The sequence below is a fragment of the Morone saxatilis genome, unplaced genomic scaffold (genome assembly GCF_004916995.1).
Source record: "Morone saxatilis isolate NCDOM2014 unplaced genomic scaffold, NCSU_SB_2.0 Contig18, whole genome shotgun sequence".
In the NCBI taxonomy this organism is placed as follows: Eukaryota; Metazoa; Chordata; class Actinopteri; family Moronidae; genus Morone; species Morone saxatilis.
Genome location: NW_023339740.1, coordinates 19,362,580 through 19,377,797, shown reverse-complemented (window position 1 = coordinate 19,377,797; position 15,218 = coordinate 19,362,580). Strand labels below are relative to the sequence as shown.

General features: G+C 40.3%; 1 protein-coding gene across 11 annotated transcripts in view; it reads right to left on the bottom strand.

The window, feature by feature from the left end:
* LOC118328378 (R3H domain-containing protein 2) overlaps nt 1–15,218 on the bottom strand; it is a gene marked incomplete at its 3' end in the record, with an annotated part of 50,011 nt that overhangs the window by 17,517 nt on the left and 17,276 nt on the right. For 9 of the 11 annotated variants that reach the window (XM_035662082.1, XM_035662080.1, XM_035662088.1 and 6 more), the window contains 9 exon segments: nt 872–1,012; nt 1,539–1,598; nt 2,301–2,379; nt 3,056–3,200; nt 3,373–3,459; nt 5,370–5,411; nt 6,138–6,360; nt 6,526–6,684; nt 7,224–7,365. In XM_035662082.1, the coding sequence (XP_035517975.1) occupies nt 872–1,012; nt 1,539–1,598; nt 2,301–2,379; nt 3,056–3,200; nt 3,373–3,459; nt 5,370–5,411; nt 6,138–6,296 (713 nt within the window). 11 annotated transcript variants of the gene reach the window in all.

Below are 15,218 nucleotides of genomic sequence, written 5' to 3'. Positions count from 1 at the left end.
CTTTGCCATTATTTTGACAGATGCTGCAATTGCGATATGATTCAAGATTATTGAGGGAATCCCAATGTTTGGGGTCTGTACCAAACAAACATGATTTCTTAGATCTAGAGAACAGGGTTTATAGACAAGGACATCTCTTCAGCACTACATTACTTAATTATGCTTTTTTTACACACATTTTACCTCTAATAAAACATTGTAGCTCTTGCGATTTGCATATTGATTCTGCGATTTGCATAATGCAATTTTGATAATGTTTTGATTAATCGTGCAGCCCTATAAACCAAAAAAAATTACCTTTGACTGCATTAGAGGAAAAAATTAAGCAAAGTAAAAAGACAAACAGTTTAAAAGCAGTTACACATGGATGTTTGTTTTTCTAAATTAAATCAAATAAGAAACATCAACTTGCACATTTAGTTGCACACATCTGGCAGCTGTTAACACTATCAACACCTGAACAATCTATCTTCTCAAACTTCACAATGGACTGTACATGATTTTAGATTTTGCCCAGAGAAAATACGAGGAATAAAATAAGGATGCATACATTTATAGTATGTTTTTTCTTTTACAGATTTGGCAAAACTGCTTTTTACTAGATTGTTTGTATGCAACAGTTGTTACAGGAAACTTAAAATCATGTATTTGTAACTGAACAGCTGCCTATGTTGCCGCCCTAGATTTATCGTCAATTATTGTTTAATGATTTCCTCAAGTTTTTAAAATCCTAAACTTAACATATTTATTTGGTGGCTCAAACAATGGTTCTGAATTGTTGCTAAATCATTTCGCAACGGAAATGCAATCCAAGTTTCATGTGTCTTTAACACTGCAGCTGCTGAAGTCTGGACCAAAGAACTACACTCACATGCGTGTGTTGCCCGTCTTGTTGATGATGACTGCCTTGCCTGTCTGATCCACATTGTGGTCCATGCCAAAGTAGGCAGCCACACGGTGCAGCAGCATACGGTGATAAGAAGTCATCTGAGGAAACTTCTTATACTGGTTACTGCAGGGGGACAAAATAGAAAGCTTTAAGTAACATGTTATTTTAACACTTAACTGCATAGTAAGTTATTCTTTTTGAATTTAAATAGAGTACACAACTCTCTCATGTTTGTTCTATGTACAAATGCAAAACACTTAATTCAGTAGCTTTCTTCAGAACAGTGGTAAATACTCAAGATTATGTCATTTTTGTAACTCCTGTAATACATTTTGTTGTTATGTTTGACTAGCAGGATGTCCCTCGTTGAGGACACTTCATTTGGATCCATTTTGTATAGATGATTTACTTCTTTCAGGCTTATTTCAAATCATATTACTTAAGATTAGACTTAAGTAATATCATTATTCTGGTACAGGGGAACACAGAGTCTTAGCCAGAAATACTGCCAGTCTAAACTTGCCCCTTAATATCAACTATAACTTCGCCGTATTTGTCTCATTACCTCAGCAATCTATAAATAAAAAGGAATGGATGTAGAAGGGCTAAATTTAAATACAAGAGAGTGGTTATGAAGAACGTAGCTTACTTGTCGTCATTAATGAACTCCAGGATATCTTGTTCTAGTTTGAGCAGCATCATTCGATCCCTGCTGGGCCAAAGGGGGGAGAGAGAGAGAGGGGGAGAGATCAGAGGGAGGAGCGGGTCAGTGACTAGAGTGCAGTGAGCATACCAACTAGGGATCAAAGGCATAATGTAAGGGAATAAATACTTCTATTACAATGATTATCCTTCTGAAATATACGTTTTAAACTGTATTTTTATTAGTTCTTCTTTAAACGACTGGATGCCATCATCAGTTCATCTTCAAGGACTTGAACTTACAGGGAGCCTCCTGCTAACAGGATAGTCCTACATTTGTTTTTGTGTTTCCCTTTCACACAGCGCATTACGTGGTGCTTCAAGAATTGGCAGGTGCATGTTTTTCATATTGCACATTGTCATCAAGGCAACCAGCAGACCATTTCCCTTTATGACACCTGAGAGATGAAGCTGCAAGTGCATTTTGTGCCTGCTCATCTATATTAATATGTTGAAAGTATTTACCTAATGAGCTCTTTAAAACAAGAACAGATGTAAGATACTGAATAAAAGATGATCAAAACCTGACATTTAAATACGCAACTCTTTCATTAAATATATATCTCGGTAATCAGTTGGACCAAACTTTATTTTGTTTTTGCCATATATAAACAAATATGTTAATGACCAGCTCTATTCCATCATTTTCATGTTTTTGCTCCGGTTCTTATAGCTGAGCATGAGTCATCCTTTGGTGGCAATCTCATACCTGGGATTGTTTTTCAGTGTGTTGACCAGAAACTCATGAACATCGATGCCCGTGGAGTCAGTGTATTCCTGACTGGAGTCTAACAGAGAGAAAAAAAAGTAAATAGGTGGAGAAGAGAGGAAGAGAAAGTTGAGAGACTGGGTGGGAAAGAGAGTGACACTTCCATAAAGTGCAGGGGAGCTAGAAAGAGTTGAGTGAGACTGCTGTTAAGCATAGCTCCTAAAATGGCACCCCAAAACACCAGCAATGACATTTCAGGTTGTTCAGGGAGGATAAACACAAGAAGCAGATAGCATGAGACACCAGCTTGCTGTTCTTCTATGCTTTCACACACACACACTCTACAGGGGATCATTTTCCACAATTTTCCACTACACTAGACAGTTGGGCTAGCCATTTCATCTCTGCTGCTCTCAGAGTCTAATGACGCCTGAGGGCCTCTGCAGAGAGAGGGAGTGAGGTGGGTAATTAAAAAAAGAAGAGGGAGGGATCCCATTATCTTCTGGAGAGATTAGGTTGACATCATATTAGTTTGGGTATTATTCAGTGGACATAATATTTACATGCAACAGTCATGCCATGACAAAACATTTGCCCTTGCGTTCATTGTATCTGTGTAGAGAGAATACAAATAAAACTAAGCTTTTAGTCTTGTGTATGAACAAGAATGGCACCAAAATTGATTTTAACACAGGTTTGATTAGGATCAGAACAACGGCTACTAAATGCATTTAAGCTCTAAAGTTGTATCTTACCACGTGACAACATCTTTCGCGGAGTCTTGTCCTTCTTTTCCTTTTCTTCATTTTCATACTCGTCCTTTGAGGACTTCTCCTCCTCCTTGTCAGATGGGCAGCTGATGTGAAGCTGGATGATATCCTGGAAAACGACATTCCATTGCTATGAGAAAAGACGGTAAAATTTTGAAATCTAAATTTTTAGTTTAGTGCATTAAGTATTGTTAATCCTTCTCAAACTGAAGTTGCATACAAAGAATTGCAAGCTATGCTAACGTCACGGTATGGACTAGGATTAGGATTGAGGGGTTAGGGATTAGAGACAGGAACAGTACCGATTCTGGAGGTCCATCATTGGAGAACGGACCAGAGGACTCCTCACACACTGCCAGACTCCGTACCAGCTTCAGTTTGGCATTAGACTGAAACAGAATCACACATATATTACCTGTAAGGAATTTAGGAATTTTCACTTAAAAATGACACCGTTTTAAATGTGGCATCCCATTTCCAATTTTATGTATCACATACACCTAAAATTCATGCTATAAAATAGCATTGATTTTATGTATCACATACACCTAAAATTCATGCTATAAAATAGCATTGATCATTATAGTTTATAGTAAACAAGGTCCTCTACCAACAGTCACAGCTTAAAAACAACTGCTATAAATATGAAGTTAGGAACAAAAGAAAATAAATTGTGGAGAAAATGCTGATAAAGCACCACGGTACTTTGAAGTAAAAATCAGTATTAAACTGTGAACCAAACTGAACTACAGAATGCTGGCAATGCAAGGAGCATTATTACACGCTGTTTTTTCTTGTTTGTTTTAATTTTTTAAAATTTTTACAAAAAATCAAAATGTGATTGATTTCAGGATTTTTAACAACTATGTTGTTATGGAAAATAGTGAACCCCTCTGTCAATGCAAAGTGTTACAATATTAAAAGTCCCACGATGTGTAGCTATGTGTGTAACAAGTTTCTTTCTTTTGATGTTTTGATAAGGAGAAAATCCTCTTAACATAATTTCAGCTGTTTTTTTTTGGTTTTTTTTTAATAATGACTGATAATAGAGTTCCCTGAGGAATGGAGGAGGAGCTGAAGTGAGACATGCAGAAAACACAGTGCTTTAATACAATATAGCTGATTAGGATGATGTCCCTTTGAAGATTATGTACTAAAACCAAGAAGGAAGTGAAACAAGGGTCATCTATCTTTGAGAATATTTTCACTGTGATACCATCAATTTGATCTAATCCCTTTTTACAAGAAGCATTATGAGAAGGTTAAGTATGGGATGTCACATTAGAAAGCCACTCCCACAACACAAAACGATAGGGTTGAACTCTCATGTCTAAGTATAACTAACCACTGCCTTGACATCTTTAAAAAGACGCACACAGGCCTAAAAACAGTACACGTCAGTACATATCATATTAATTTAACTGTTGGTGTTTGCGTCATTTAAGGTCAAGTAACAATTACTGTAGACAATGAGTTGAGGCTAATTATGCAATAATACAGAGTTCATAACGGTAGTTCTGTAAACTTAAGTTTTCAAAAAAAAAAAAAATATGAATTCCTCCTATGCACATTTTGTAAAAACAGTGTTTGGTTTGTGTTTCTTTTAAATCATACTGTTTGATGAAAATAGGAGTTTCACAAAAATCACTTAGTCGGCTACTAAATGGAATTTCCAAAACAAACATGGTGAATGCTGCTGTTTAGCTACATTATACAATGTGAAGTGCTATTTAGAGGTGGTATGAATGCATACAGTGTCAACTTTGATGCATATCCTATGCGGCACAAACCGGGTTGAAGTGTTGTATCACAGGGAATGTACACAGACTGGATGTACTGAGGAAAATAAGTGAGACAACTGGAGTTCAGTGTATTTTTGTCACAGCTGAGTCGGTCAGAGAGTTCTCCAAGTGTGTGGCAGAAAGAAAGACTGCAACACCAGTCAAGAGGTCTAAGTAAGACTTCAGACTGTATCTAAACACAACTTGTTTATTTAGCAATCCAACATTTATCGAATTTAACTGGTTATAGTCTTCATCAGCTGTCTGAAATATATTTTACTGTTTCATAGTCTTACTGAGGTCACTTAAGAGGGGGTTAAAAGTAGGTGGGTTAAACATATTTTTAGCCAATGATGAGAATAAGGTGCTCCACTGTAGTTGAGAGGATAATAACGTTAATATTGGACAGGATTATGAAGTTATTGGGGTGAGTTTTAGAAAGATGAATATCTGGTTTTATAGTAGATGGAAAAGAATCAGTGTGTCTGGTGAAATACCAATGACCATAAATTACTTACCTTGGCCCTTTTCCTGCCATGGCTGTGATTAGGAGCCCGTTTCTGCAAGAAAAGGGTGTTATTTTACTTATTTTAATAATACGGTGCACATTAAATACACATAAGAATTCACTACACTACACTTAGTCTTGCAGATTAGACAGTGATTTGGAAAAATATTGCAACCAGCAGACACTGTAGTTCAGTTGCAGAAATTAAGAGTTTTCCAAGCTCATGTTGTACCACCAAACATTAAACCATTTTATATGGTTAATAACATTAACCAAGGGTTTGTATAAATGCTATGATTATGTCTTATGCTACTGTAGCACAGATATGCAGATTTACTAAATCTATCTGCCAGGAAAAATCAGTTTCACTCATGTATAGCACAGAACACGCAACAAATAGATTTCTGCTGGAGAAACTTGATTTCTTGACCATGTATGTGCCTCTGTAACAGACGCTTGTGCTTTTGACAGATTTCAGACGTAATCATCACTGTGATGGCACTGTCTCTAGCTGTGTGTCTTTGTATCTAACTAAATTCAAAATGGATTTTAAAAAGTTGGCTAAAGTTGAAACTAAAATTTGTCAAATAAGTCAGTTTCTACTATACTAAAAAGATGTAGAGTGTAGAGTATATATAGAGTGAAGAAGAGACACTATTATGGACCAGCTATATACAAATGCTTGTTTTGCTGGAGCCAGGTCTCTAATGTCCTGCTTTGGATTGGTTTTATTTCTAAAAAGTCCTACTAGCACTCTTATATTGCCACTTCCTCTCACCTGTGCATCCTGTGAGGCGCTATCCTCAGGCTCCAGGCCCTCTCCTGTCCCGTCCTTGGTGCCCAGTGGTTGAGGGGAGGTCTTGCCCCGACTGCAGGGCTCGATGAGTGGCCCACTCTCTCCCTCCTGCTGGATGTCTGTTGTCAGGCTCACTGACATCTTCTTAGGGGAGGGGGAGAGGGTGGGAGTTGGGGAGGGGGTTGGGTGGAGAACCCAGGAGTGGCTAAGAGAAAAGAGGCAAGATAAAAGAAGAGGGAAATTCAGGCCTCTTTGGTTTTAAACACCAAAAAACAGAAACATTTTGACAATGCATGACCAAAGAGAAAGCAGAAGGAAAGGGACAAAGACACAGAGCATATGTGTGAGAGTGTACTAATACAATATTTACCTGTAGGTGGTACCAGATCTGTGCTGGACTCTGTACTGTGAGTCTGGATGGGAACCACACACAGGAAGATATGGGGAACCCACTAAGGTAGTGTACTGGGTCGGGCTGCAGCAGGGGGCGAAGCGCAGTCCATAGCAAGCCTTAGCCTTTGGGGTGGGGCTGTGAGGAAACAATTTGGAAATTGTAAATTTGTACGAAACATTACAAATGTATTAAGTTAAATGACTGGTCTTTTAACTATTGAAAGATCTTTTTATTTTTTAATGTCAGGTCAAATCATCAAGCCAAATCTATACAAATGTGAAATTTATACTGCTTACACTGCCCCTAGTGACAATTCAACTCTGACATATGAAACACACTGGAAGTTTCATCCATCCATTTGATAAATAAACAGCAGGATTGTAGCTGAATTACAACCTTAATGTGGAAAAAAGGTTGCTTTATTTCTTCTACTTTGTTCTGAAATGGACACAGGCTATTTAAAGTAAGGCAGAGCTTTGTTCATTCCATTTATGAGATTCAGCTGAGAATTAAACTTCTGATGAGCAATTTTGTACTTTTTGAAAAAAACAAAGTATTTAGATGTTTAATTTTCCCAGTATGGTTACAGACTTGCTCTAAAAGATGCATATTTAGAACAACGATATTACAACAATATCAACATGCACATCAACAAAAAAAACAGGAATATTTACAGCAATCAGGTGAACTGAAGAGGTAGCAGCTACCCTGCCAGACAGGGGGAGGGGCACACTACCTCAGCGGTCACTGGGGCCTCTCTCGTTTCTCTCCCTCCGGCTCAGTGCAGCAGCATGGTCTGTCCTCCAGTCAGGAGCCCTGAACACCAAGAGCAGAAGAGGAAGACACGGATGACGTCATGTTTCACACACTGAGTGACTCATCGCTGCTGCTGCTGCTGCTGCTGCTGATTGTAGCAGGGAGGAGGACAAAGCAGCTGAAAGCTCAGAGGAAACTGGCACACAGAGCTTATAAAAGAGAAGCTTGAGTCCAGTTTAATCTTCTCAAATGTGCTAAACTGTTCATTAATTGACTTTGTCACTGCTTGAATGGCTGGTTTCTTAAGTGTGGGCATCCCTCTTTATGAATGGGAAAATGTGCTTTTGCTGAGAAAGAACAAGTAAAAAATGTGTTGGGTTTTCTTTTTTTTGCCAGAAATCAAACTAGCAGCAATATGTCAGAGATAAAGTGCTCATTTGGCAAAGCTGCCTTTTCAGCTGGAGGTTTAGTAAAGCCAACTACAGTTGCATTTCTTTAGTCAAGTACAACTAATAGTTAAGAACTGTGCTGTGGTATATCTTCCAGATTTGAGGTATTTGCCAGCCTTATCTGCTTGCACAAAGAATCACTGAAATACGCTAATTAAGTGTAACTGTCATACTGGCAGTTCAACATAAAATTAAGAATGCAATGCAGGACAAGAACAGGATGGTAGTCATCATTTACCTGACCAGCTTTAGTTGAATGTACAACATAAGTCTACATTTTAAATTTAAATCCTCTAGGCGTCTTCCTGCTGCAAGCTCCTTTTAATTCAACTTCCACAAAGCAGAAAACATGTTACATGGCTACAATAACCTCGTTAAAAATAAAATTGTTGGTACAAAAATACTAGGGATACTCAAATCTCTATTCTCATTATTCTCTCTTGCCCACTTCACTTCCTAGTTTACATAATGAAACACATTTCCCCAGCATGGATAAACGTCACACAGAATAGCTCTGAGGTGAATTCTGGCTCCAAAAGTAACTGTGATGTCAGGCATTACACCCATACACATAGGGACAACAAAGACGAATAACAATCCATTTGTCCTACAAGCCTATATCCTCTGTTATCTCTGGTGTGCCTGTTGAAACAAAGATTTTAAAGAAGTATGCATTAAATCCCATATTATGCACACGTGGATGCATCGATGTAATAGTGAAATGAAGCGCAAGCAAGCACAAATTCAGGCATCAAAAGCACGATTGTCAGATTGTACGCAGGCAGTATGGATAGGTGCAATTCATGCGTGTCTGCTGTGCTGTGCTGTGCTGTGCGACAGATAAGATGAGTGCACAAACGAGGCAGGGAATCCCAGTGTGGGGAAAACCCAGGCAATGCAACAGCAAAGGCGTCATCAGCAGCAGCAGCATTAGACCACATCACTGACCAGGACACCCACATGCCCCAGCCCCACTCTGCTGATGCAAGCCTCCCATACAGCAGCACAGAACACAGCCACTGTTTACTGTCGGCAGATACAACTGCTTGACACAGTCTCTTGGAAATAATCTTCTCCTCCTGCTCGCTTACACACACACACACACTTCAATGAATAAACCAGCTTTACCCATTCTCTCCTCCGCCACACATTCCTCTCTTATGATCCCTTAGCTCTCTCCTCAACACCCCCCCACCACCCCCCCGCTTTCCTCAACACACACACACAAACCAACCCACAGGGTTGCCAAGGAGATGGCAACGTCATTCTCAACTGCTGCCATTTGTGTTGAGCGAGTACCAGTGAGAGGGGCAGAGAGAAGAGTGATATTAAAAATAAATATGTGGATTGCAGTGTGCACAGACTGAGATGGATCGTCAGACAGAGGCAGAGAGAACAACGCAGGATGAAAAGAAAAAGAGAGCAGGAAATGCTACTGCTGGTGTTCCAATTTATTTTTATAGGTAATCTTGACTGTTATGCCCTACCCCAACACAAATAACAATGTGGGCTCATGCAGGCCATGGGATATCAAACAGTGAAAAGCTCAATTCTGCTGAACTGATACTCTAAGATGAGTAGTGAAGCTTCTTCCAAAAAGGTGTGCAGTTGCCTTTTTACCTACCATTATTAGGCAAACAGCTATGGCACCTTAAAACACAAATATACATGCCCTTTAACACGTTACATTAAAATGACTACATGTTCACACTGAGCTATTCTGATGGGTTACTCGCAGTATGGTCTGTGAAAACAAATTCATATAAATGATTCCCCCAGGAAACTCTAAAGATAGGGATACGTAACACTCCTTACAATAAAAACCTGACATTGGTTAAAGTGGGCCTTTTATGCTCATTTCCAGCTCTTTATTCTTAGTCTGAGAATCCACTAGTAGCTTTCAGTCTTTAATAACATTCCTATTTATCTTATACTGGCCCTTCATGCAGCCACTCAGTTCATCCTCTGAAGCACCCCTCCCTAGAAGCCCACAGTCGTCTGATTGGCCGGCTCAGTGAAAGCCTGCTGAGAGGCTGCAGGAGCCCTTATCAACACACTGCTCTGTCCTTTTACCGGTGTGCTTTCAATGGCATGACAGCTTCAGTAACTTAGCTTGGACAATAGCAATATGGGGCTGAAAAGAAAATACTGTTGAGCAGACCACAAGTGAGACAGGAATTATGTTCGAAAAACGACACAGACAGACCAGAGTGTTTTTGGGGACAGGGCCTCGGTGATTACTGTGAAAGAACACAACTTTTTACAACCTTATTCATGGATTTCCGAAAAACTGGATCATCTTTTAAAGCAAAAGTATTTTCTGGGCTTCCCTCTGATGTACTTCAGTGATTTACAGAGTTTCTTTATGGTATTATAGCCTTATAGCTTCTTAGTGGTTAGCTACTTTTGCCGTCGTTGGAAACAGTTTGGGAAGGGGAACTTAAACCAATAAGATCAACAAGCCATATAATAGAGTCAAACTCTTACCGAAGAAACTCAAGAGAAGACTGAAAACATCAGTCACTCTCAAAACCGTCTTCACACACCTAGTGTTAAACTGTGCCCGTAGCTCATGCCATAGCTGCCAGTGTTCCTCAAAGGGCGCTGACTGGTCTGAACCACTGTGGTTCCGACTCAAGCACATAGCTTAAAGCCTGGCCACATGGATTCTCACGTGATCTCGTGATTTTGCGAGTTCAGCTGCCTCGCAAGGTTAAGAATCTACTAGCTCCTACTACTATCACTGCTACTGTGACTAGTGCTAATATGTCATAATACAGGCTACACACTGCAGGCTCCACATCTACAATACCAGCAACAGCAGCACTAATCTCTGATTGAACTGTCCCAGTTTAGAGTGTGTGTCGGCCTGATGTTGGCAGCTCTATGCCATGCAGCAGAGCAGCTGATTCACACAGGACTCTGGCCAGTTACATCATAGCAAAAGAGGTCATCCACATCACGCTGGCCTCATAAAACCACATCAACAGGCCGTTATACTGTATGATAGGGATGCTTTGATCAGGCATTTAAATATTGAAAACCCATTTAATATCTTCATGAATTTCCCAGGTTAAAACCAATGACGGATGTCTTCTTGTTCCTGACCATTTTTACAAAAAGCTGAAACCAGGGCAACCAGTCACTTTGTGGTACCTGTGCTATTTTTCAAGCTGGTATCAATTCATCAGTTATTATTTTTTGTAGTAGCAATGATTAATTGAGCATTCAGCCATTAGACACATCAGCATACATCCTTATTCACACTGAAAATTCTGTATAGGTCAACCTCGCCTGCAGGACACCCTGAATAATCTCAGAGCTGGTTCAACCATCAAATGATATTACCTCCGTTACAAACAATTCCACACTTTCTTTCAACTATGAGGCAACATCACAGCTGCAGGTGTCACTATCAATCTGTCCTTATGTTTTCCTTTATAAATGAAACAGGAAATGATCCATTTGCTTAGCTCTGGCTAAACCAGCACACTGTTTACTGAGGACATTTATCAGTTTGAAATTGACTTTTGTTAAATTTGTATAAACACAGTGACAATTTCACACTTCAAAAAAGATGGCTTCCTACAGAATAACAGGGCAAACTGTTTCACAAACTCAATGACATCTACACAGATAGATGGGCCATGCAGGCAGACAGACATACACCACCCACAAGAAACTGCCATAATTCCCATCCAGTCATAATGCAGTGCAGGGCACCCTGACCCACTTCACACACATTAGCGGCCGTGCAGCCTCTTACACAGGCCCTCCTGATGACAGGCAACCAGCTGAGACACACAGGTCATACACTGCCCTGCCCACTGTGTCAGGTTACCACACCAAAGAATGCCAATGGGAGGGAGCCCTGAGTGTGTGTGTGTGTGTGTGTGTGTGAGTCAAAGAGCTATCTGTCTGTTAGACACTGTGTGTTTGTGTTTGTGTTGAGACACACAGAATGTAGATCAGCACTTTAGCCAGTAAGCTAGGCAAACTAAAAGAATGAGCTCACCGTCAAATTTAGCTACTCCAGGTCAAGCTGGGTCAGGGTCTCAGCAATAGTTAGCAGTGAGGCAAGCCAAAGAACTGAGAGGAATGCTACTCCATGGTAGCTGGTAGGAGTGACGAGCTTGTCTATATCAATAGTAATAAGTCTTTTAACTCATTTAATTTATCAGATAACGAATAGATTAACTGACATGACATCGTGCACATGCAGCCAAAAGTCACAGTTTAACACCAGCTGTTAGCAGAGAGTACCAATTTATGAGTTTGACAAGATGTAATTTTAAAAAATTGCACATTTGGCTAAAAAGGGAACCCACACTGCTGAGCTGAAACAAAGTTAATTAATTAGTGGACCCAAAGAAAGGTAAATGACAACAATCTTTAATTGTTGAATAATAACTAATTCACAGTTAATAAAAATGCCAGCTAATGTTCCAGATGCATCCGAGGATTCAGGGAACTTATAACAGGCTTCTATTTTCATTTTGTAACATTTTGAAGATAAATCATCATTAAGTCAAATTGTAATTGTAGATGAAGTATTATTAAAAAAACAACTGATTTAAACAGGACAGAATGGATTTTGCCAGTAGCACATTGCACTGCGTATTCATGAGCACATGCAGTGCATACAGTACACAGACAGTACAGACAGACACATGCATCCACAATGGCTATCTGTTCTGCTACTGTGGATATTTCTCATTAATGACAGCCAGAGTGCAACTGAACAGAGAATGAGCACTGTGTGTTCCTACAGTTTTGTGTGGGTAATGATTGAGAGCTGCTACAGTTTCATTCATTGCATTACTTCAAATTTCATAATGGAGAAGCATGCGTAGCTGACATCCCTCTCCATTTTCTCTGCAGAGGCTGAATGAAAGATGAAGGTGAATGGGAGCGCAGAATGCTGCAAACAGGAGTGAGCAAGCGCGTACAAACCCACAGGCGGCAGTGGGAGAGACACACACACACAGGCAGCTCGACCCAATTCAGCTCCTCTGTATTCAGCCACGCACCTCGCCCATCTGACGTCAGAGAGAACCCGTCTCACAAAAGGCAGCAAGGTTATGTCTTCACAGAGTGGAGGGCTGATGTGTGCGCAGCAATGGCAGAGTTTGTGCAAGCTCAGTGCCTGCACATATTATATATCAGCAGCGCTCGCGGTGTGTGTACCAGTGTTTGTCTATGTCAGAGAGGATTCCCCTTTGCGTCGGTTGCACAATCTCACACAGGGAGGGGACGAGGGGGCTGGCAGAGCACTAGGGACTGTACAGGAACCGTCCAGGGACGGTCGCACTGAAACAGAGTCTGTGCTTCATTCAGGAATAATATGGATACATACATCACTAGCACACACACACACACAGTACATATTTCCTGCCATGTAAAAGCGATTATGGTGACTGTATGTGTCAGAAAAAGAGCCGGGAAACTTAATGACAATCGCAACAAAGACATGGAGGAAAAAAACATCCCTAACAGAGAAGAAAGAAAACACAGATGAGGGGGACATGAATGGTCAAACGCAGCGGAAGACAGGGTTTCTCTTTTTCCATCTATGTCTCTCTCTGTCCTTCTCCTTGCCACCCCCTCTCTCTTTCTCTCGCAGTGCTATGAGGATACCCCTTCCTGCCTTCCGCCCCCTTCACGTCAACCCCCCCCATCAATATCTCTCTCTCTCCATCCACCCACTAGTAAGTCTTCGCTCTCTGTCTCTCTTTTTCTCCGTCTTTTAATGTGTCTTCTTAAATTGTCAGGCCTGCTGCTGACGCCATCCTCCTCCACTCTGCCAGCCCACTCAGTCCTGTGGGACGAGCTATGACTCATTCTCTCCCCTCCCTCCCTCCCTAGTTACCTACCTACCTTTCTGCAGCTCTCTCCATTGCTTTCACTAGTTATAACCTATGTATAGTTCTCTGCTGCATGTGGGGGAACAGTATGAAGAGAAAGACTGAAAGATAAATACACAGCAACAAAGTGGGTGATGGAGAGAAAGAGATGTTGAACAGGTGAATGGCAGTGTCTCTTCTGCATAATGAATGAATGGCAGTGGAGAGAGAGGGGATCCTGATCTTGTATGCATTATTGACGAAGGCAAGAGTGCTGGAATGTGGGTGAGGGAGACAAATATGGCCTACTGTGGGTCCAAATAAAAAAAGTGAATAATTGTGAAATGATCACATTAATGAATGGGGATAATGAAGCGCGGCAAATAGAGAAAAAATAAAATCACTATGAATTGTTACAATATTTTTTCTCTAACCATGAAACCTTTATTTCAAAATCCCCCCTTTCTTCATCGTGTATCACATGATCAGATCTAGAGATTTTTTTTCCCCATAAACATGTTGAAATGGCTTTTTTTCTTTAATATGATGCAATTCCTGTTACAACAGGATGTTGGGGTAGTGCATTCTCCACTTTATCCCACAGGATATCAGGGACAAAGAGAAAGAAATTAAACAAACACAAGGAAATAACTGGTTGGAGCTTTTGTTCACTGATCACTGTAATAAATGTATTATCTCAATCACCGTCTCTTGTTAACAAAATCAGTTTAATAAACTAGGAAACACTGTGAAAGAGCCAATTTAAAAGGCACTGAAGACATTCATCTTTTCATATCTGGTCAGCCTAGTTTCCTCCTCAAGGTGTGACTGGAGCAAAAAAAGGAAAACAAAAACACCCTCTTCCAACAATTAGCTGCCCAACAGTCTCCCTGTGCATTTTCAATACACTTTCATACCAACTGTGTGCATGGAATAATGAATATCTAGATCAATGCTTTACATACATCATGTGAGCTATGTCTGGAAAGGGCTCAAGCTGCATCAACAAATGACAAGACTGCATTACACCATGTGACAAAACCTGCCGTGTGAACAACCACAGCAAAAGAAAACGCTTCAGAGGAACAACTGAGTCACAATAAAGGAAACCCCACTGGTGATGCTGAAAACGAGGAAATAAAATGTTGTGATGCCAGAGCTGAAGGAAATGATGGACTGATACCAAATTAAAGGTTACAATCTGTTGTGGGAAACTTTGTTCGGACCCGAGGAAGATTACGATAAATAAGAAATATGTGACGTTGAAATTCGTACAACATTCGTACAACATGACGTTATCAAGGCCATGAAAACACCTTTGGCAATGTTTAATCTAAGTATCTAAATAAGCAGGAAACCCCTGCTCCTTAATGCAGTTCTATTTTGGGCCCATCAATGGCCAATGTAATGTCCGATACGAGGAGACTGCTGGGCCTTGAAGGAATCTTCTCATCAGTGTGTCTATCAGGTGGGAGCCCTGAGGGACCGTGTTAATAACACCACCAGAGCACAATCCACAGCTTCCCCTTGCCAAATGGATATTGGCATAGCACTTAAAATAGCACACACCCTTAATATAAACATTTTCTACTGAATTTAAGCTAGGGCTGCTCGATTATGG